The 23,357-nt window shown below is 45.3% G+C and overlaps 1 protein-coding gene across 1 annotated transcript in view; it reads left to right on the top strand.

Moving 5' to 3' along the window:
* The first annotated feature begins 1,221 nt into the window (after positions 1 to 1,221).
* Positions 1,222 to 23,357, top strand: part of UBE2Q2 (ubiquitin conjugating enzyme E2 Q2) — an 88,205-nt gene continuing 66,069 nt past the window's right edge. The window contains exon 1 of the mRNA XM_024205427.2: positions 1,222 to 1,593. Within this exon, the coding sequence (XP_024061195.1) occupies positions 1,408 to 1,593 (186 nt within the window). The 5' untranslated portion in view covers positions 1,222 to 1,407. The remainder of the gene's footprint in view (positions 1,594 to 23,357) is intronic.

Genomic DNA, 23,357 nt, shown 5'->3' with positions numbered 1-23,357 from the left:
AGTCAACTTGATGTTAATTTGAACGTTTGTACTGCATAGTTCTGATTGATTACTGTTGAACTCGCTTGAATACAAGTAATTTACTATGTGTCCCATATTCAGTATAGGAAAATATGGTCACCGTAGCTGGGGGAGAGAGTGGGAGGCTGGTAAGGCTAGTGAGTTTGTCAGGCATGATAGGAGTTGCTGTTACAGAACAGTGAAAACCCTTTGCAAGGACCACGAAGCTGGTAGGGCTAGTGGATGGGGATGGAGTAGGGAGTCAGGTCAGCCCTGATGTGCATAGCAGACCTAGTGGACCAGGTTGGACCAGACCTAGTATATACGTCTTTGGAGTGGGAAGGCGAGTAGGGACCCCACTCTGCCCTGTGGCTGCTGGGTGAGGAGTTGTAAGTACAGGGCTAGCCCTACTCTGGTGTGTATGAGTGGAGAAGTAGGGAGGCAGGTAAGCCCTGGTGAATGTGTCTGGGGGAGGGGGAAAGATTAGGGGGTGGCACAGACTTGGCACATGAGAGTGACTAGAGAGCTGGATCTACACTGGTGTGTGAGTGGGAGGAGGGAGGTGAGCAAGGAAGATGAGCCCTGCCCTGGTGTGAGGTGTGCATGGGGCAGGGCTAGGAGTGAGTAAGGGCCCTGCCTTGTTGTATCTGGGATAGGAGGAAGGAGGCCAATCCTGCCTGCTGGGTCTATGGTTGGGAAAGTGAGCAAGGAGGGTGGGTGGGCCCTGCCCTGATGTGTGAGGTGTGTGTCTCATGCAGGGTAGGGGTGAGTTAAGTGCCCTGCCCCAATCTGTGTCTGGGGTAAGGGGCCAACCCAGCCCCAGCTTGAGGGATGAGGACATCTGGGGGCAAGGATGGCCCAGCCCTCTGGGGGGGAGGGTTGAATCCTGCCCTGCTGTGTGGGGGGAGGAGGGATAAGTATGGGTTGGAACTGCCCGTGTGTGTGTGGGTGTGGAGGGGGGTGAACCCTGTCCTAGGGGAGGGGAGTGAGTAGGGGGCTGGCCTAGCACTGTCCTGGGGGCGGGGGTGAGAGGAAGGGTTACAGACCCTGCCCTGCTATATGTGTGGCGGGTAGGGGGCCCTGCGTGGAGGGAACCCTGCCTGAAGGCAGCGGAGCGAGGAGGGGCCGCCCTTGCACTGTTGCGTGGGGCGGGGTGGCTGGTGGGCCCGGCCCAGCACGGTTGGGGAGGGGGTGGCTAGCTCCGCTGTTGCCCTTTTAAATGTGTGAGAGGGTGCTGGAGGCTGGTACAAAGGGAGCTGCCGCCGCTCCTGCTTCCTCCACCGGCTCAGGCTGCTCCCCGCCATCTTCCGCCCAGCAGGCGCGGCCGGGTCAGGCCGGGCCGGAGCCGAGCTGCGCGGGGCGCGTGAGGCGAGGTGGCGCAGGCCCGGGCCCGGAGATGAGGCCAGGATGTCGGTGTCAGGGCTCAAGGCCGAGCTGAAGCTCCTCGAGTCCATCTTCGACAAGGACCACGAGCGCTTCCGCATCGTCTCCTGGAAGCTGGACGAGCTGCACTGCCAGTTCGTGCTGCTGCCGCCGCCGCCGGGGAGCAGCCCGCCGCCGCCGGCGCCGCTCACCATCCACTGCAACATCACGGTGCGGGCCGGGCCCCTGGCGGGGGAGGGGGGCACTTGGCACCTGGCACCCACTTAGCCGGGAGCAGCGGGTGGGGGCACGCAGCGCTCGCGCAGGGCGCCCGGCACCCACGGGAAGGGGGTAGAGGTAGCCGTTGCCCCTAGGGTATGGGGCACGGCCCCCTAGCATGGGGTGACTCAGCACCCCGGGGTATGTCGTCCCCATTGGGAAGCAGCATATGGCACCCAGGTGAATCCATCGCCTGCGGGGGCGAGTTTACCCAGTGCCTAAGGGGGCACAGCACCTAGCAACCAGTACACGGGGGGCATGCCAGCTGTGTGCCAGCGGCGTCCTCCGAGCTCGGTCCTGAGACACACTGGGGCTGCCGCTGGCGAGACACTACGCGTGTAGCCTGCCTTCTTCAGAGCCTCGCCTATCCCTGCCTTGATTCCCCTACAGATGGGGAGAAACACCCCTTTCTGCCCCCCCACCCCCACTGATTCGGGCTGCCCCTTTCTATTCTTTTCATTTCATAAAGTATTGACTCAGCACCCCCGCTTTCTGTTTCTCCGCTGAAAATGTCGCCTCTCTTAGCCTGGGGGCATTCTGCGGGATGGGGGGAGAAAGGGGTTTTGCCCACCACTTGATTAGTTATGCTGCGTGTCTGGTTCTTAGTTCGGGAGTTGGAGAAGCTGGGAGCCCTAAACAAAGAGAGTGTAGGCCCTGGAGAGAGCGAGAGCCACCCCCTTGTGTATCCCCACCGTTCCTGCTGTTAGTTTTGTGCCCTAAAACCCATGGGGTGAGGAGAAGGAAAAAGGAGATTGCAGGGGAGAAAAGTATCTCTCCCTAAAGGATTTTAGTGGGACGTGGTAAGTATTTTGCTCCCTCCCCCAAAAGGTGGAAGCCCAGGAAGAAGGTGGAGTGTGTGCACATTACTGAATACGCAATACAAAACCAAGGCCTGAGCTGAGCAACTTGCTTTTCTGTGTGACCCAGCCAAGTGAACGCCACAGAAAAGCTAACTGTTGTTTTGGGGCTTGGAGGGCAGAAGGCATACAGATCTTTTGGTTTTCTTCTACAGCCTGGTATTTACTTTAGCTGCATTTCTAAAATACAATTTTAAAATGTGTGTAATGGTGAATAGGAGATTTCACTTCTGAAAGTGACTGAGTTAGCAAGGAGACTGAGGAAACTTAATTGTTGCCCATTTAAAGGGATAAAACTGAGTGCTTGCTGAATAAAATACTTTACCTTTCTTGCATAATAAATTTATGGAGGGGAATGTGTTTTTGAATAACTCATTTGTGGGGTTTTTGTTTTTTGTTTACATGAGTGAGTAAAACTGGGGAGCAAGCTCCTTATGGTAAAGATAGATAAGTAAACTTTTTTCTAAAATACCCCTTACCAGCTTTAGAAATACTATAGACCCTGAGCATGCAAAAGGATTTGAACATATGGGAACTACTTCATGTGGAATGCCATTCTAGGTTCACTTTGCAGCATTGGGGCCATGTATAGGTACACGTACCAGTCTATTCGGCAAGACTGTTCTTAAAGGTAGACTGTTTTTAAGGCTTGGCTGGGTGAAATTGGGATTTAGTATGTTGGGGGGTCAGAGTAAAGATGACAACATAATTCATTGTCTTTCAGAAAAGGATGAAAGTGTCTTCAAACAGACATCAAAGGGTCTGACTCTGCAAATGCCCAAGTACTGAAAGCTGAAAATTTAATTAAATTAGGAATCCTCAGCCTTGCAATATTAACATTAGTTATTCTTTAATATAATAGAATCAACCACTTTTTACCTGTATCATCAGTTACTTAAATTAGCTTAGGGGAAAAAAACTACATATTTTAAAAGAAGGATTTGCAGGTTTGCCAGTTAAATGTCATGGAATTTGTTTTGTACTTACAAGTAGCTGAATAGAAGGGCATTTAATCCAAGTGTACTTACTTTTTTGAAAAACACCAGTAACTTTTTATAATGCAATAGGCAACATGTTTTGGAGCTCTGTCTAGAAAAATCAGATGAGTTGCATGACTTCCTATAAATAACTTTATTTCAATAGAAAACTATTGCTCTTTTGCTGAGGAGGTTGATTGCTACTTTACCGAGAGCGTGACCTCTTTCATAAGTTTCTGAAAAGAATATAAAAGATAGTGTTTCTGCACCATGTAACATCAGTTCAGGATGATGGGTTGTTTTTCCTGTCAAATGATAAGTAGTAAAGCAGCCAGTAGCAATGGATTCTGGGTTTGTGCTGTGGTGTTTCTAGCCTTTTTCTACCTCTAAGGTCACTTTTGGCAGCGGCTCATACATCTTTTTATTCCAGGTTGAAATTTGGTTAGTACTTTTTGGTAGTTGCTTAATTGTCTTATGTCAGAGCGTGAAACCAATAATGTAAAGTGTGACCTAAGCTTTCCCCAGCTTATAGTGGTGTCTGTTTACTATGTTGTGCTGTTATGGTCACTTGCCCAAAGGGCTGAAACCTCAGCCATGCTGGTTTAAGTGGCATGTGACCTTGCCACAAAGGAACTGAAAATGGCTGTTTCAGACCGAAAAGCCAAGGCTTCTGCTTTGCAAAGTGGTAAGAGTTGAAGCGTCTTGGAAGTTATATTTTGCACTTCTGCCTAAGGAGGTTGGTGCTGTACAAAACTAGTTTAAATTCTCACAGTATAAATAGTGACTTACTCAATCAGTTTTACAGATCGGGGATGGAAACTGAGGTACAGAAGCTGACTTTCACAAAATCACGTGGGAAGTCAGTGGTACAGCCAAGAATAGAATCCTGGTCTCCTGATTCCCAGGCCTGGTGCTTTGCCACAAGTGTGCACTTGCCTTCCTATTAAGGCTTGAAGTGGTGAAGGGAATTCCCTGTAGCAGAGTCATACTCAGTCTTGTGGTTTTAATTCCGAAGTGCTGCCAGCTTTGTCTCTAGATGTTGTATCTAGTTATAATTCTTACCCCTTGTCCTGCATGGGATCTAGAGTGCTTTTCTAGAGAGTTGGGTCAAGGCATTCTAGGATCTAGAATATATTTTCTGATGACAGTGTTAGCACACACAAACCTGTAATGTTATAAAAAGCTGATGGTAAACATGTGTGGTTCTCTGGAGAAACTCAGCCATTGCTAATGGAGGAGTTATCTCCAGGCTCTGGAATTACAGTGCAAATATGTAACTTTTAGTCTGTTTGCCTTTCCTAGACAACTTAACCCTCACAATACTGAAAACCCTCAAGGATATTTTCTTCCACTTTGGAAGAGGACTCCTGGCAAGTGCTACTGTAGTTCCATAGGCCATTAAATGTTTATTTCCTTCCTTCTTTGTGATGTCACAGAGACTAACATTAGCTGATTACTTTTTAAAAGGTGGTGTTAAAAACTTTCCCAGCTAATCAGTTTGGAATATATGCTTGCTACTTAACACAGTAGTAGGTTTCTGAATGCCAGAAGACTCCTATTTATTAGGGAAAATAAATAGCAACTAACCATGTGATCCTTTGCATAGTGTCAATTAGCAAAAACGTTCTACCTTGTGGGACCGTCGTACCACATGTACAGTGTGGTGGCTATATAAACACTCGTGCATTAGGTATGGGCATGAAAACTATTAATATTTATAATGATCACTCTCTTACAAAGGAACAAAGTTCTTTCAAGAACTTCTGGACCAAGTCCTAAAGGAGATCTGATAACTTGCATTTCTTTCTAATTAATCTTAGAGAAATTCTTTCCACTCTCCAATCTAAAGAGAGACAGCAGAGGGAATACAGCTAAAAAAAATTACCTCTGATTAAGAAACATAGGTTCTCACAAGGAATTCGGTGTGCTGAGTTGACATACTTCAACTAGCAGAGTGTGTCTCCTGGAATTTCCCACTGAGCTGACATTTTCACTTTGAAGGCCTGGAATAATATCTCATTGGAAAATCAGTTTGTTGAACTACCAAAGCTCAATGTTTTCTACAGCTTGCCAGGAATGTTATCCATCTAATTCTTAAAGACCCCTGAAATAAAATTAAGATCTAACTAAATTAATAGCTGATCACCTTTTGGATATAGGATAGGAGTGGTCAAGTAGGCATCCAGTCAGATTTCGAGGAAACTGTTTGCTTTACCCTTGCCAGGCGATTGATCTATATTGGACCTTAAATAGTTAATCCTATTAGTTTCAAAGAGGCATTTTAGGGTGGAGTCATCCTTGTCAGAAATACTGATTCTCTGAGAACTATCTAATTATTGAACTTGTTCAGGCCATGTACCTTTACATTCCCACTTGTGTGCCAAGAGCAATATCTCTGCTCCACAGTTGTCATCTACCTTTTTTGTGCTCCCTTACTGGTTAGCAACAGCACCTCAGTTAAAGTCAGACTGAACAAAATTTGCCTGTTACAAGTTCCATGTGGATTTATTCTTCTCCCCTTGGGGTGTTTTGAATAAAAAGCCAATCAGTGGACTTAAAATCAGTAGTTTATTGCTTTTCTATAACAATGCATCTAACTTAAACATGTCTTTATTTGAGAGCTGTAGAGTTTCAATTCGAGATGTCCCAGCCTAAGTCTGGTAAGGTACCAAAAGTTAAGTGTTGTGATTGGATGTTCTGCTTTCTTTTCATGGAAAGAGAAGGAACTACCCATATGAACTGGTATCTGAAATGCAGAGACTGAATTTTAGGTAGAACTCTTATTTTCTTTTCTGCAAGTGTGTGTGTGGTTTTTTTTTGTTTTGTTTTTTTAATTCTTGGCTCACTTCTGTACTTAAATGGACACACACTTGAAAAACCACATTTCTATCAGAACACTTTGCACCTATTCTTACAATTAACTTACGAAAATTTACCTGTTATAGTAATTTTATATATACAGTTTAAAGATCTGTGTAGTATGATATGAGACCTCTTTAGAGTGCTGGCAGTGGAGGGACAAACTGGACTCTAGTCTCAGCTAGTGTCTATCCAAGAATGAAATTTAATCCCTAGACAGACAGCAGAAGTCTTATGCACCGCTCAAGTTTTACTTAGTGCTTACATGGGGCCTATGTTGAACATTGTCCTTGTGTCAGCTGTGTCTGCACATGGGGTGAATTTTGTCCCAAATGAGTACTACTGGTCACAAATCATGTAAGGTGACTTATTCTGGGACTTGGTTATTTTTCATATGGAAAGACGGATCCTCTGCCTTTCCTGAAAAGGTAGTCTGCTAAATCAGAGTTCAAGCTACTATGAAAGATGTAAAAGGATGTGGTGTCTGGAGATAATTGCAATCAATGAGAAAGGACTTTACTTTTCGGTCTAATACTTTTCTGTTATCTGTTTGGGTTCAGAATGCAGAATTTCTCCTTTTAACGCCACAATCCTTTTACAATTTAGTACAGACAAAAATATATATAGGCATATCACATCGTGCACCCTTTTTTCTGGGTATTAATATTAAAGGCAATACCTAGAAGGGGGATGATTTGGAAACTTTTTTCTTTTTTTCTTTTTAAGGATGCTCAGTTTATACACAAAACTCATTTCATAATGAATGAGCCACCAACTCAAAAGAAACTACCAAACTTCTCGTATGATGGTAAATCCTTATAGTGATGATTAGAGTCCAGATTATTTCCTATGCAGCATATAAATACAAGGAACAACCTGAAAAAGTTACTGGACATGTTTCCTTTTTGAAGAAAAGGAATATTGTAATACCCAAATTCTAAAATATATAAAACTCCAAAGAGCTAGACATGTTGCAAGGAGGCATAATAATCTTATTTATGCAACAAAGTATGAGAATAATAAATTAGTAAGGTGTTCCTTCTTTAAGGAATGCACTTCTGCAAAAAAACAAACAAACAAAAAATTCAAGAACAGAAATACTAAAATTCAAATAGTGCTGAGTTTTCTAGCTGCATAATATACTTCTACACTGCAAAGCTCAAATTGGAGAAACTAAACTTTGCTAGAACAATATTTTTTTTGGAAAAAATTCCAACTGCACCAGAACTGAACGAAGGCTTATAAACGTCTGTAGTTTCTGTAATTTCTGTTTTGTTATTTACAGCTGCTCTGTAGCAAGAATCCATGGCCTAAAGATTATATTAAGAGCTTTGCAGATAAATTGCTCTCATTCCCCTCTGTAAAATGTATCTCTAATATGATAAATTGCCCCAACATATCACATGACATCACAATGATAGGCCCCAGTGCTGCAGATGTTTATTACATGTGTCGAACTGTAAGCATCTGAGTAGTCCCATTCAAGTCTAGGGGACTACTCATGCATGTGTGAACTAAGAAGCAAGTAAATATTTTCAGGATTGGGGCCACCTGACCCCCAAAACAGGCTTTTTTTTTTTTTTAAATGCTCATAGATATTAATGAAATCAGGTGACAATGTAAAAGTGTGATCTGGCTTAGGTACTTATATGGCTCCCATCACTGTAGTATCTGAGTGCCTCACAATCTTTAATATAGTTATTTTCAAAGCATCCCTGTTTGGTAAGGAAGTACTATATCCCCATTTTACAGATTACAGGGGAACTGAAGCACAGTGATTTGCCCAAGGTCACACAGGAAGTCTGTCCCAGAGCAGAGAATTGAACCCTGGTCTCCACATCTTAGGCTAGTGCCCTAACCTTTGGATCTTTCTTCCTCCTAGCCTACATACTTGCTCAATCAGATTAGAATTAATGCTTCCCAATGCTAACACGGACAAAGTGGTCTCTATAAAACTTAGTCACTAGTAATCTTTGCAGGTTTATTAACATTATTCACTTATTTTGCAGAAACTAAAACATAGTTTAGGATTACTTCATTGGATAACTAGAAAACATTTAGTGGCCTAGGGTGGCCATTTGTGGCCACTTGTGTTTCATGTTATCAAAAACATTGCATTTGAGCCAGAATTTGAGTAATAGCTGTATGTGCACTATGTGGCCCTACAAGTGACACTCTTTGTAAATAGCATTACTATTTCTCCATTTAATTTGACAAGGTGTACATGGCAAGGATGTCTACTTTTGCTGCTTCTGTTTGACGTGGTATTAGAACTGATAATAGCCCTTATGTCAGAAAACTAGCGGTTTTATTTTACTTGCCACAAATCGTTCTCGTTGACTTCCAAATTAATGAATCTAATAAAACAGTTATTTCCTACTTTGTTTCAAGGAAACCTATGATATCTTGGACACCACTGTGTGATAACTGTTGGCAAATGTTTTTTAAATAGAATTAACACCTCTATACTTGCTCTTCATAGACTAACTGCTTAAAATATCTAACAACTTAAAATGCTTTGTTCAAAAATTTTAAGTAACACTTAACTTTCAAACGCCTGAACAGCAAATTTAACTTTTCTTATCTGCATAGTAAACACTGTCATTTTTATCTGTTTGAATAATCAAAGTGGTGCTTTCCATGCCTTCTTGGCTGTAAAGATTTGAACTGCTTCCTGAAGGTCCACAGTCTGGGCAAGCTCATGCTCTATTGAGATGGTTGCAAGGCCGACCAGCCTCTCCTGTGTCATTGTGGAGCGTAGATGTGTTCTTATTAACTTCAGCTTGGAGAAGCTGTGTTCTCCACTAGTAACTGTTACAGGAAGTGTGAGAAGTATGCGCAGAGCAACAAAAGCATTTGGAAAGAGGGTGGTCATCTTATTTGTGCACCTATATTTTTCAGGTATAGTGAGGAGTTTTAGAATATCATACAACATCTCAGATACACTGCTGTGTTCCTTGAACTGCATGAAATGTTCTTCAACTGACTGTATTGCACAATCTAGCACCTGGTTAAAGAATTCAACTTTGAATTGTTGTTTGGGGTCTCTTATGGGATTATCCCATGCCTCGTAATCAAAATGTTGTCTTCTTCGGTGACTCTTGTATTCTTGAATGGGTGGAAAAATAGCTTCAGTGTGAAGTTCCTCTGCCAACTTCTGTGCACTCTTCAGAACGTTTTGAAATCCCTCATCTGACCAGTAAGACTGTAGGTATGACTTTGCTTTGTCCAGTTGTTCCATTGCTCCAGATATATCAAGGTCAACACCTTGGAGTCTCTTGCTTACAACACTTATTTCAAATAGTATGTCATATCAGAACACTAAGCCACACAGAAATTTGAAGTTTATGTATGTTTCTGGTGATTCCATTTCCCTCTGCCACTCTTCTCCCACGAACAGTTCCTGTCATAGCATTATCCTCCATAATGGCAACTATGGCATCCTCTATCTTCCCAATTTGGTGTTTGATAGGCTTTATCACCTCCACTCGACTTTCCCATCGTGTGGCACTCAGTGGTTTCAGTGTCTGAGAGGATGTTCCCAGATGTTGCTTCAAAATTTGCCATCGATGAGTTGATGCAGAGGAAAAATACATAGATGCTTTGAGTTACATGAAAAAAAATTCAGCAGCCTCACTAGAAGCTGATGCTGCATCACTGACCACCAAGTTCAATGAATGAGAACTGCATGGGACAAAAAAAGCTCGAGGGTTTAACTCTCAGATCTGTGTCTGCACTCCTCTGTTCTTTCCTCTCATGTTTGGCACCATTATTGTAGCCCTGACCTCTCATGTTAGCTATCGCAATTCCCATATCCTCCAGCTTTTTAAGAAGCACATTTTGTCATACCAGATCCTGTAGTATCATCAATGTCAATACATTCTAGAAAATGTTCTCTGACAGTCACCATTGCAGGGACATTTTCACTAGGTTCTGTTGTTGTTACAAAACGCACCATTAAAGTCACTTGTTCCGGACAGTTGATGTCAGGTGTGCAGTCCAGAATAACAGAGTAATATCTTGCTGACTTCAGATCTGCCACAATCTTCTGTTTGATTTTTGTTCCCAGTAACTGTATGATCTCATTTTGAATTGTTTTTCCAAGGTAGTGGTGTGTGTACATTTCTTGGGTAGTGACTCTTCTTAGTGCTCCTGGAGTACAGCATCAAACTCTGCCATCAGCTCCACAATTTTAAGGAAGTTTCCATTTTTTGGCATATACAGCTGATCTGAAGTGCCACACAGTGCTAGGTTTTGGGTGCCATTGTGAGAATGCTTGCTAATGAGCCTTTTCAGAACACTTTGCCGGCAAAGAGACTCTGATGCAATCTTCTCTTGATGCTGATCATCTATGGTAGCCTTTAACCTTAGTCTCATCTCAAGCTCTTTCCACCTATGGAATGCTCTCTGGTGATTTGCTGCCTTCTCATGGCATGCCAGATTTCTAGCCAGATTTTTCCAGTCCTTTGTTCCTGTAGAACCCAATATGACTAGAACATTAGACTGGAAGAGTTTGCAACAAAACCAGTATGCAGCATTCTGGGGTTTTGAGTACATAAGCCATGGCCTCTCCACTTGGTCACCATTGGGGATTTCATGCCAGTAATGTGTTGGATGGAAACTTCTATTTTCATTGTCTTTGGGGAACATGAGGTTTTTCACTTGCTGTGGCCCATGCAGTACAAGGAAGTCCTTGAGGCTACTGCTCAAGTGGGTCCACAGTCCTGGATCACCTAGACTTAAGGAACTAAACTCAGCAGCAGCTGTTTCTTGCGCCTCCACCACACTCTTCTCTGATCTACACTTTTCTTCAGGAATGTGCATGGTTACATCCATTTGAGATGGAGATATGGATGCTGCAGTAGCTGCCAGGTCACCTGCACTCTGACTAACTGGAAGATCAGGCATCTCCTCACCACTCACATCCTCATTGGGGCCAGAAGGCTCACTGTGAACATTTGTGCCTATGTATCTCTGGAGAGCTCCTTCCTGCTTAGCTGGAAAAGCTTCCTTTGCTTGCTTGCTTGCTTGCTTTCTTCTGAATGCTGTCCCAGAGGGAGGTTTTCTTCTTTCACTCATGACTGCTGTTCTGTGCCAGCTATAGTGGCTCTCAACACTCAGTTGAAGGGGACAAATAAGCAGGCTGGTAGCAGGGCCTGAGTGAGGGAAGATATCAGCATCTTAAGGGCCTAACTGGTTCCTACTACTTCAGTTGACTGCCTGTTCTCCTCAAGTGGGTTCAGGGAAGCAGCAGGAAACAGGAAGCTCCCAGAGAAGCTGGTGTTAATCAGTTCAGGCTCCTGGGGGTACTAGAGAAGTAGATAAGAGGCGGCGGCTCCTCTTTCTCCCTGCAGCTCTTGCTGCTTTCTGTTCTTCCCTCTCACCTTTTCTCCTGCCTGTTAAGTCTCTTGTGCCCTCCTTCCTCCAGCACAGCACTCCACCATCTCTGTGCATCTAGAGCAGAGAGAATACATATGCTCCAGCAACAGACACAATTTTCTACACTCTGGGTCCTAGTAGCGTCCTTCCCCTCCCCCCCCCCTCGCCTCAGTTCGCCTCATGGTAAGGCCAGCCCTGCTGGCAAACATTGATTGGGATGCTCTTCAAGCATAGGAGGGATATATAAGGAGGAGCAGGGTTAGCAATAGGCAAATCAAACTAATGATATGTCTACACTACGTAATTAGGTCAAATTTATAGAAGTCGTGTTTTTTTTTTTTTTTTTTTTAAGGAAGCGATTTTATACAGTCGTTTGTGTGTGTCCCCACTAAGTGCATTAAGTTGGCGGAGTGAGTCCACAGTACCGTGGCTAGTGTTGACTTTCGGAGCGTTGCACTGTGGGTAGCTATCCCACAGTTTCCGCAGTCTCCGCTGCCCATTGGAATTCTGGGTTGAGCTCCCAATGCCTGATGGGGCAAAAACATTGTCGCGGGTGGTTTTGGGTACATGTCATCGGTCGCCCCTCCCTCCAAGAAAGCAACAGCAGACCATCGTTTCTTACCTTTTTTTCCATGCGGGTGCCATATTGCTTTCAGCAGATGGTGCAGTAGGACTGCTAACCGTCGTCATCAAACTACCACTTCCGCTGCCACTCTGCTCTCCTGGTGCCATGAATCCACCTCGCAGGTCCTCTCGTCATTCTGAATAAATATCTATTCTCATGGCATCTGCTGCAACTCTGCTCTCCTGCTCTTGTCTCGCCATACCACGGCAAGTGCACAGCCTGCTCAGCTAAGGGACACCGCCAGTGTTGTTGTGTCCTGGTGCTGCTGGCAGCAGATGGCGCAATAAGTTGGCAAAACTGGACATCCAACCACTGCAACTCTGATCTCCTGCTCTTGTCTTGATCGATAGCAGATTTCTCCATATTGGCTGTCATGGGCTCCTGCTTCCGCTGCAACTCTGCTTTCCTGCTCTCATGAATCCACCTCGCAGGTCCTCTCGTCATTCTCCATAAATATCTATTCTTGTGGCATCTCTCTATAAATATCTATTCCGTCATCCACCGCCGCTGCAACTTCTGCTGTCCTGCAGACGCCATACTACGGCAAGCATGGAGCCTGCTCAGATCACCACGGCAGTTAAGAACATTGTAAATACCTCGCGCATTATCCTGTAGTATGTCCAGAACCAGAACCTGCAAAAGCAGGCGAGGAGGCAACAGCAGTGCGGTGATGAGAGTGATGAGGACATGGTCACAGACTTCTCTCAAAGTACAGGCCCCAGCAACTTGGACATCCTGGTGGCAATGGGGCAGGCTCATGCCGTGGAACACCAGTTCTGGGCCCGGGAAACAACCACAGACTGGTGGGACCACATAGTGTTGCAGGTCTGGGATGATTCCCAGTGGCTGGAAAACTTACGCATGCATAAGGGCACTTTCATGGAACTTTGACTTGCTTTCCCCTGCCCTGAATCACAAGAATACCAAGATGAGGGCAGCCCTCAGAGTTCGCAAGCGAGTGGCGATAGCCCTCTGGAAGCTTGCAACACCAGACAGCTACCGGTCAATCGGGAATCAATTTGGAGTGGGCAAATCTACTGTGGGGGCTGCTGTGATCCAAGTAGCCAACGCAATCACTGACCTGCTGCTATCAAGGGTAGTGACTCTGGGAAATGTGCAGGTCATAGTGGATGGCTTTGCTGCAATGGGATTCCCTAACTGTGGTGGGGCAATAGGGATATGCGTTCCGTCTATCTTGGGACAGGACCACCTTGGCAGCCAGTACATAAACCAAAAGGGGTACTTTTCAATGGTGCTACAAGCACTGGTGGATCACAAGGGACGTTTCACCAACATCAACGTGGGATGGCCGGGAAAAGTACATGACGCTCGCATCTTCAGGAACTCTGGTCTGTCTGAACAGCTGCAGTAAGGGACTTACTTTCCAGACCAGAAAATAACCGTTGGATGTTGAAATGCCTACAGTTATCCTTGGGGACTCAGCCTACCCCTTAATGCCATGGCTCATGAAGCCATACACAGACACCCTGGACAGTAGTCAGGAGCTGTTCAACTATAGGCTGAGCAAGTGCAGAATGGTAGTAGAACGTGCATTTGGACGTTTAAAAGCTCGCTGGCGCAGTTTACTGACTTGGTTTGACCTCAGCAAAACCAGTTTTCCCCTTGTTATTACTGCTTGCTGTGTGCTCCACAATATTTGTGAGAGTAAGGGGGAGATGTTTATGGTGGGAGGTTGAGGCAAATTGCCGAACCGCTGATTATGCACAGCCAGACACCAGGGCGGTTAGAGCACAGCAGGGCACGCTGCGCATCAGAGAAGCTTTGAAAACCGGTTTTTGACTGGCCAGGATATGGTGTGAAAGTTCTGTTTTGTTTCTCCTTGATGAAAACCCGCCCCCTTGGTTCACTCTACTTCCCTGTAAGCCAACCCCTCCCCCCCCCCCCCATTCTTGGGCGTCTGGGTAAGGAGGATATGGAACTTTGGGGAGGAGGGCGGTCGGTTGCACAGGGGCTGCAGCGGGGTCTATGCTCCTGCTGCCTTTCCTGCAGCTCAACCATATGCCAGAGCATATCAGTTTGATCCTCCAGTAGCCTCAGCATTGCATCTCGCCACCTCTCCTCTTAAACATCCCTCCTGTCCTCCTCTTAAACATCCCTCCTGTCCTCGTGTTCATTTTGTGCTTTCCTGGACTCTGACGTTGTCTGCCTCCATGCATTTTGCTGAGCTCTTTCAGTGCGGGAGGACATTACATAGCATGTGCTTTCAGTACAAGGTTGCATTTTGCCTCTGAATGTCCCCTTAATAAAATTCCCCTATTTCAGCCAGGTGACCATGAATGATATCACTCTCCTGAGGATAACACGGAGAGAGAGAACAGATGTTGCTTGAATGCATTCCAGTAGCTGTGCTAGCCGCGAATGCATCCCAAGTCTTCAGGGCAAATTAATCCTTAAACACGCTTGCTTTTAGATCATGTATTATATTTACAAAGGTGCACTCACCAGAGGTGCCTTCTCCACCTTCAAGGTCTGGGAGCCCACCTTGGGAGGGTATTGTCTCCAGGGTGATAAACAGTTCCTGGCTGTCGGGGAGAACGCTTTCTTTGCTTGCATGCTGTGAGCTACCGTCATCCTCCTGCTCCTCCTCATCTTCCTCATCCCTGTTGCGTGAGACTCCCCCCTTGCAGGAGTCCACGAACAGCAGTGGGGTAGTGGTGGGGGCACCCCCTAGAATTGCATGCAGCTCATCATAGAAGTGGCATGTCTGGGGGTCTGACCTGGAGCTGCCATTTGCCTCTTTAGTTTTTTGGTAGGCTTGCCTGAGCTCCTTAACTTTCACGCGGCACTGCTGCGGGTCCCTGTTATAGCTTCTGTCCTTCATGCCCTTGAAGATTTCCTCCTCTTTCTCCCCCCCCCCCCCGAATATTTTGGCATTTCGTCGTTTGAAACTGAGTTCTGATAGCACGGATTCGTCTCCCCCATACAGTGATCAGATCCAGTATCTCCTGTTCAGTCCATGCTGGAGCTCTTTTGCAATTCTGTGACTCCATGGTCACCTCTGCTGATGAGCTCTGCATGGTCACCTGTGCTGATCAGCTTGCCACGCTGGCCAAACAGGAAATGAAATTCAAAAGTTTGCAGGGCTTTTCCTGTCTACTTGGCCAGTGCATCTGAGTTGAGAGCGCTGTCCAGAGCGGTCACAAGGGAGCACTCTGGGATAGCTCCCGGAGGCCAATACCGTTGAGTTGCATCCACACTACCCCAAATTCAACCTGGCAATGTCAATTTCAGCACTACTCCCCTCATCGGGGAGGAGTACAGAAATCTATTGTAAGAGCCCTTTAAGTCGATTAAAAATGGCTTCATTGTGTGGATGGGTGCAGGATTAAATCGATCTAATGCTGCTAAATTCGACCTAAACTCGTAGACCAGGGCTAAGAGGGTTGGGTGGAACATTGGCAAGAGGATGTAGAGAAACTAGTGAGAATTTGCCTCATGGATCACCTCCACAGACTCTAGTAGGATATGGTCCACCCATGGAAAAATCAGAATCCTTGAGGAAGAGATAATAAAAGTGAGAAAGAAGGCATGAATGTTAGAATAAGAGCAGAAGGGAGACATCTTACTGTGAATGATGGGTGAAGGAATTGTCTTAAAGGGTGGGGGGAAGATGAGAACTCTGCCCAGATCACTTATTCTTGAAATCTGTAAGATACAGGGAAGTGAAGGGGAACTGGATACCAGGTATGATGGTTCAGCTTTCACCACTTAAATGGTATTTTGACTTCTAAACCTAATGGTGACTGAGTAAAAGCCAGTCTTAGCTACTTCGCTACTGAAACGGCTAATACTTTTCTAGTAAAGCTGTTCACGTAGCCATAGAAATAAAGTGTGAATAACTCTTAAATATACGTATCAGAGGGGTAGCCATGTTAGTCTGGATCTGTAAAAAGCAACAGTCTCCTGTGGCACCTTTAAGACTAACAGATGTATTGGAGCATAAGCTTTTGTGGGTGAACGCCCATCCACGAAAGCTTATGCTCCAATACATCGGTTAGTCTTAAAGGTGCCACAGGACTCTGTTGCTTCTTAAATATACAAGAGTTGCCTATTCATTTCAGGTAATCAGTGGTTTTTTGTTTTTCTTCCAGACATCCAAAAATTAAGTTTTGTGGTATTCACCATGTCACAGGCTGAATCATACTAACTCCTTTAGAATCTGATACAAAAATCCATGCCTTAAGAATAGACCTTTTGGTGACTAGATGTTACAGAGAATAAATATATATTGCTTTACCTCCTCAAAGTGTAGCTTTTTAAAAATTCCAGTTACTAGTTTCTTCTAAAAAATAGTGACCTTTCATTGTTCAAATGAATAAGAATATGCTCTTCTTTTAGGTGTTCTCCTCTTCCCTCCCCCCGCCCCCAACTGGCTTGCTTTAATTATACCACTCAGTATTAAATTTCCTATAGCACTACTACAAACCCATAAGCAAGATACTTTTTTCTTTTGTTTGTTTATAATTATTTAGCAAGGGGATGTGCCAACTTAAACTTGTGCAGTCTGGCAGACTCACTTCCTAGATTGGTTTACCCAACCCATAATCTCCCCAAGGTTGATGTGGTGTTTCACACATTGCATTCATTAAAACAGTAGGTATTGAGTTAGCCTGAATAATAAACCCAGCTTAAGTGGCTATAGAACTCTGCCTACAAGAAGCCTAATAACTGTATGCTATGACATATGTCTACATTCATGACCTTGACAATTTAACTGAAATCTATTCTTTGCTGGCTGACACCTTCCATTGCGCATACCCTGGCTTATTGTAAGATGTCTTGATCCTAGAGAACTGGTTTTTTTTGTGTTGTTGTTGTTGTTGTTTGTTGTTTGTTTGTTTTAGGAAAAGTTTATGGGCTGGGGTGAGAGGGGGTGTGTGTGTGTGTGTGTGTGTGTGTGTGTGTGTGTGTGTGTTTACACAGGCTAGAGAGATTCAGAATTGCAATCAGCTTTATCCATTTTATTTTACAAATTTCAGAATTATTACACTTTAGAGCATCTTAAATTGAAAACAAAGTTGTTCCTTTTCCTTGTGCCAAAGTAATAATCTTGATCTCTAAAATGTTTTTACTTACTGCCTTAACTTTTTTTAAATTCAGCTACACTTATAGATTCTGTAACCAATCCAAGAAAATTCTGTAGAACTAACTTGTATTTGCTATAAGCTGCATGGTTTTGGAATAGCTTCCAGCAAACATAAGAACTCTCACCCAAATATTAGCCCACTTAATGTGTGTGTATATATAGTTACTCTGTGGTCACTGTCCTGTGAATACTGCACTGGCATGCACCACTGATAGGGTGACCAGACAGCAAGTGTGACAAATCCAGACGGGGTGAGGGGGTTATAGGAGCCTATATAAGAAAAAGACCCAAAAAATCAGGACTGTCCCTATAAAATCGCGACATCTGGTCACCCTAGCCACTGAATCCACCACCTGCTGCAGAACTGTAATCCAGAATCTAAACTTTCATCTTACTTACAAAAATATTTCTAATCCATATCCTTGCAAAGAAAACACTGAAATGTGTACAGTGAGATAACTGTCTGCCTGAATCTATACAAGGCTGAAATGATAGCTCAGAGGTGTGAACTGCTCCAGTCTTCTCAACAGGGTTTTAATTGTGAAACCTAGAAATGATGATTGGTTAAATATTGGCTGACTATTTTCTGCTTATTTCAAGCAGAAATATCTAACGTTAACAAAACTTTCTACAAGAGTAAAGCTTATCTGTGCGGGAGTCAGATCTGTCTCACGTGGGCTGGCCCAAGACTGGAATAAACTCCCCCAGGACCCTGAGTACCATCACAAACCTCACCATGTCCCACTTTTAGTGCAAGGTACATTTCTTTGACCCTTGACTTCTCAAACATATAGCTGTGAGTGTATTGTTTTTTAAAAAAAATCCAAACATAACACTCCACTGCACACACTTCTCCCCCTAGGGAGAGGGTAAGAGAACAAATACGTGACAGATATTAGTCCCATTGCTTAATGCACTACTGAAAGGTGCTTGGGTACTATCTTGATGAGCACAGTATTAGAACCTATATAGAACAGGATTACGGGATTCTTCTCTAACATGCCTCCCACACCTCCCCAGATGACTAAAGCCCCCACTGTCACCTGCATAACTACGAAAACCTCCAGTTACTTTCATGACTCTCTTCCAGTATAGTTATACCTTGTCAATTCAAAATCTGTATAGGAACAGCATCATATTGAATTTAATATAGAAATTAATGAACTGAATATGAACATATGGAACAATTACTATAATAGCCTCTCTTTTTTTTTTTTTTTTTTTTTTTTTTTTTTTTTATATTTATTTTTTTTATTTTTTTTTTTTTTTTTTTTTTTTTAAATCTTTAATCTTAAATGAAGCTTTAGCAGAACTTCTAGTCTGCTGCACTCCTGCCACACAATCCAGGGAATCTCCCACAAAACATAAGTTGCTTGCCATAGAGTACATGGACTTTTGACTGTAGGGAGGGTGAAAGAAAATAACATTTTTGTTGTCATAAGCATTCTGCCTATATTGTGTGGATACTTTAAAAAAAAAATTATATCTGCTTAACTGAAACTATGAATATGGTTGGATTTGTTTATTGTACATTAACAGAAGTAGGTGGTAGGTATTTACATGGCTTGTGTAAGGGAACCCTGATGGAAAAGCAGATAAAAATGTCTGCCTTTTTCAGGGCGGATACAAATCTATTTTTAAAACTTGTGGTTTTTTACACATGCTTTTTTTTCTAAAAATAAACCTGTTTAAAATTTGTAATGAAAACCTATGTTAAGGCCTAAAGCTATTGTAATCTGTTAAAAACAGTTTAATTAAACATAATACATTACATTAATGAGCACACCTCTCTTTCTCCCCCCCCCCCCTCCCATTGCAATGAGTTAAAAGATGCTGCTTTTTTAATACAGAATCAAGGTGGAAAATGTCCAACTTTTGAGGTCAACTCAAGGTTTATAAATGTCATTATGTAATGAATTACATTAGTATCTGTGTGGATTCCCCCCCCCCCCCTTTACAGTGGAGCGAATACTGGTATTTACACTTGGAAACGTGGAAGTTTACTTTCAGTTTTTGTTGTGCAGAAAAGGTTTAGCCTTAATTACTTTTGGTTTCAATGTAGCTAGTAGGACTCTTAGGCCTGGTCTACACTAGGCTTTTATGTCGAATTTAGCGCCGTTATATCGAATTAACCCTGCACCCGTCCACACCAGGAAGCCATTTAGTTCGACATAGAGCTCTCTTTAAATCGATTTCTGTAATCCTCCCCAACGAGAGGAGTAGCGCTAAATTCGAAATGGCCATATCGAATTAGGCTAGGTGTGGATGGAAATCGACGCTAATAGCTCCGGGAGCTATCCCACAGTGCACCACTCTGTTGACGCTCTGGACAGCAGTCCGAGCTCGGATGCTCTGACCAGCCACACCCCGGGAAAATTTGAATTCCTTTTCCTGTCTGGGCAGTTTGAAGCGCAGTTTCTGTTTGGACACCGTGGCGAGCTCAGCAGCAGTGGCAGCAGTGGCAACGATGCAGAGCTCTCCAGCAGAGATGGCCGTGCAATCCAATAGAAAGAGGGCCCCAGCATGGACGGATCGGGAAGTCTTGGATCTCATCGCTGTGTGGGGAGATGAGTCCGTGCTTGCTGAGCTGCTCTCCAAAAGACGGAATGCAAAGACCTATGAGATCTCTAAAGCCATGGCAGAGAGAGGCTACAGCCGGGATGCAACGCAGTGCCGCGTGAAAATCAAGGAGCTGAGACAAGGCTACCAGAAGACCAAAGAGGCAAACGGACGCTCTGGATCCCAGCCCCACACATCCCGTTTCTACGAGGCACTGCATTCCATCCTAGGTGCGGCCGCCACCACTACCCCACCCCTGACCGTGGACTCTGAGGATGGGATATTGTCCGCGGCCGGTTCCTCCGACATGTTAGCGGACGGGGAAGATGAAGAAGGAGATGAGGAGGACGAGGCAGTCGACAGCGCTGGCACCGCTGATTTCCCCGACAGCCAGGAGCTCTTCATCACCCTGACAGAGATCCCCTACCAACCGTCCCCCGCCGTTACCCCAGACACAGATTCAGGGGAAGGATCAAGCAGTAAGTGTTTTAAATATCTAAACATTTATTTACAACATAACTGGCATATTTAAAATATTAACAGTAGCTAAAGTGCTTTAAAACATGTAAACATTTATTTACAACAAAACAGGAAGATTTAAAATATTAACAGTGGGTAAAGTGCTTCAAAACATGTAAACAGGAAAGTCAAACAAAAGGGGAATCTGTGCAAAGTGTATCATGATTAGTCTGTCTTTGGGCGCCTCAATATGTAGTCCGAACCATTTTCAAAAAATTTCACAATGTCCGCTTCATGATTATAGTGCCCAAAACCCTGCAGTCACTTGTCCCTCCAAGGGCACCTAAGCCAAGAACTGGTCAATGTAACCGGGGATAGAGGCGAGATCCTCCGGGGAGAACTCCTCATACGCCTCCTGCAGGTGTTTTTCCAGCCTCATGAGCAGGTTCCTGGGCAGGGAGAGCTTATTAGGCCCCCCGTGGTAGGACACGTTTCCCTGCCACAACGCCAGCAGGTACTCCGGGATCATGGCCTTGCAGAGCATTGCAGCAAATGGACCCGGTTTCTGCAGGCTGTCCCGGAGCATCTTCTCCTTCTGGCTCTCCGAGACCTCCAGGAGGGTGATGTCTGGCATGACTCCCTGCTGTGAATTAGGTAGGGGAAAGTTAGTATTGGGACTGCTTGCTCGTCCCTTTACAGAACTGCAACCGCCGGTTTACAGCCACGCGGTTTACAGCCACGAGGGGGTGGGACAGGGCCAGAGTTCATGCTTGCAGGATTGCTGCCAGCAGAGACTCGCATTGCTTTCTATGTGAAAGGAGGCCAGTGCCACTCTTAAAGTTTTAAGCGGCCACAAGTCTACGGCTTACCATGTTTGCCAGCTAGACAAAGTCCGGTGTCCAGCCCTGCTCCTCAGCTCGCCACAGCAAGACCGCAGGCACTGTAGAAGAGGGCCGAAAATTCGACCTTGTCCTCAGTGCGCGTGTGATAGGTGCTCTGCATGGTCTTGTTCACAGAGAGACTATGTTCTCTGTTCACAGATACATTGCTCTGTCTCAGGAATTCACTCCCTTTTTCCAATTCCCACAGCCACATCTGCCCAGAGGCTAGCGCACATTAGGAGGAGGAAGAAGAGGACACGGGAAGACATGTTTGCTGAACTAATGGCATGCTCCCGAGCACAGGCAGCCCAGCAGACACAGTGGAGGGAGAACTTGTCCCAAATGCACCGGGCAAACATTGAACGGGAGGAGAGGTGGCGACAGGAGGACAGGCAGGCTACTCAAACGCTGCTTGGACTAATGAGGGAGCAAACAGACACTCTCTGCCGCCTTGTGGATGTTCTGCAGGACCGGAGGCAGGAGGAGAGAGCCCCGCTGCAGTCTCTCTGTAACTGCCCTGCCCCGCCACCAAGTCCCATACCCCCCTCACCCAAAGTCCAAACACGGAGGGGTGGAAGGGGCCGTGAAAAATTTCACTCCACCCCTGCAGACTGCTCTACCACTAGAAGGCTCTCATTCCCCAAAATTTGAAAAGTCCTTTCCTACCCGCCTCACACAAGACCCCGTCCAAGTTTCACGCCCCCGTTCCATGTGCGGTTGTCAATAAAGAATATGTTTCTGTTCATTTCTGTTTCCATCCTCTTCTTTTGGAGGGGAGTCTGTCTGAAGGGGGGGGAAGGGGCTTGGTCATTGGACAGGACAGTCACCTTTAGCAGGGGGCAGGTGCAGCAGCAGGGCACATATACAGTGCAGTGACTAGTTATCCTGGTCAGTCTGGGAGGTGGTTTTCATGTTCTGTGTGGTGGGGGCGGTGGTGTTGCTCTGTGACTTGGTGGCGGGGGAGGGCAGTTACAGATCTTATGCAGCGGTCCTTACCCTGGATCACAGAGCCGCGCAGCAGGGGATCTGTAACCCTCCTCCCCCTGCAAGACAGTCACATAGCCGACACATACACGCAGTCCCGGCCAGGAGGGCTGGCAGGCTCCGTTGAAACAACCAGTCCACCACCGCGGAGCCTGTCATTCCTGGAGTTTAGAAGCATCATTTGCATCACAACCCTAAACCCGCCCCCCGCCACAGTCTGCGTCCCAGGTTTAAAACATTCCCGCGAAAACAGTAATAAAGACAACGGTGTCCATTAACAAAACAGAACAGATTTTATTTTTTGGGAAGGGGGTGAAGGGGGTATGTAATTGGAGAGGATAGTCGACGGCAACTGGGTAAAGAAACGGGGGCAAGTTCTGCCTCTGTGTCCACAAACTTAAAAGTCACTGGGTACCCTGCTCAGCCTTGAAACTGGCTTTCAAAGCCTCCCGGATGCACAGCGCGTCCCGCTGGGCTCTTCTAATCGCCCGGCTGTCTGGCTGGGCGTAATCAGCAGCCAGGCTATTTGCCTCAACCTCCCACCCCGCCATAAAGGTCTCCCCCTTGCTCTCACACAGATTGTGGAGCACACAGCAAGCTGCAATAACGATGGGGATATTGGTTTCGCTGAGATCACGGCGAGTGAGTAAGCTTCTCCATCTCCCCTTGATACGGCCAAAAGCACACTCCACCACCATTCTGCACTTGCTCAGCCGGTAGTTGAACAGTTCTTTTTCTGTGTCCAGGGCGCCAGTATAGGGCTTCATGAGCCAGGGCATTAGCGGGTAGGCTGGGTCCCCGAGGATCACTGTAGGCATCTCCACATCCCCAACAGTTATCTTGTGGTCCGGGAAGTAAATACCTTCCTGCAGCTGTCTAAACAGACCAGAGTTCCTGAACACGCGAGCGTCATGAACCTTGCCCGGCCATCCGACGTAGATGTTTGTAAACCGTCCCCGATGGTCCACCAGTGCTTGCAGCACCATTGAAAAGTAGCCCTTTCTATTGATGTACTGGCTGGCCTGGTGG

The sequence above is a fragment of the Terrapene carolina genome, unplaced genomic scaffold (assembly GCF_002925995.2).
Source record: "Terrapene carolina triunguis isolate 2854851 unplaced genomic scaffold, T_m_triunguis-2.0 Scaffold67, whole genome shotgun sequence".
Classification (NCBI taxonomy): Eukaryota; Metazoa; Chordata; order Testudines; family Emydidae; genus Terrapene; species Terrapene triunguis.
This window is presented reverse-complemented; position numbering and strand designations above follow the sequence as displayed.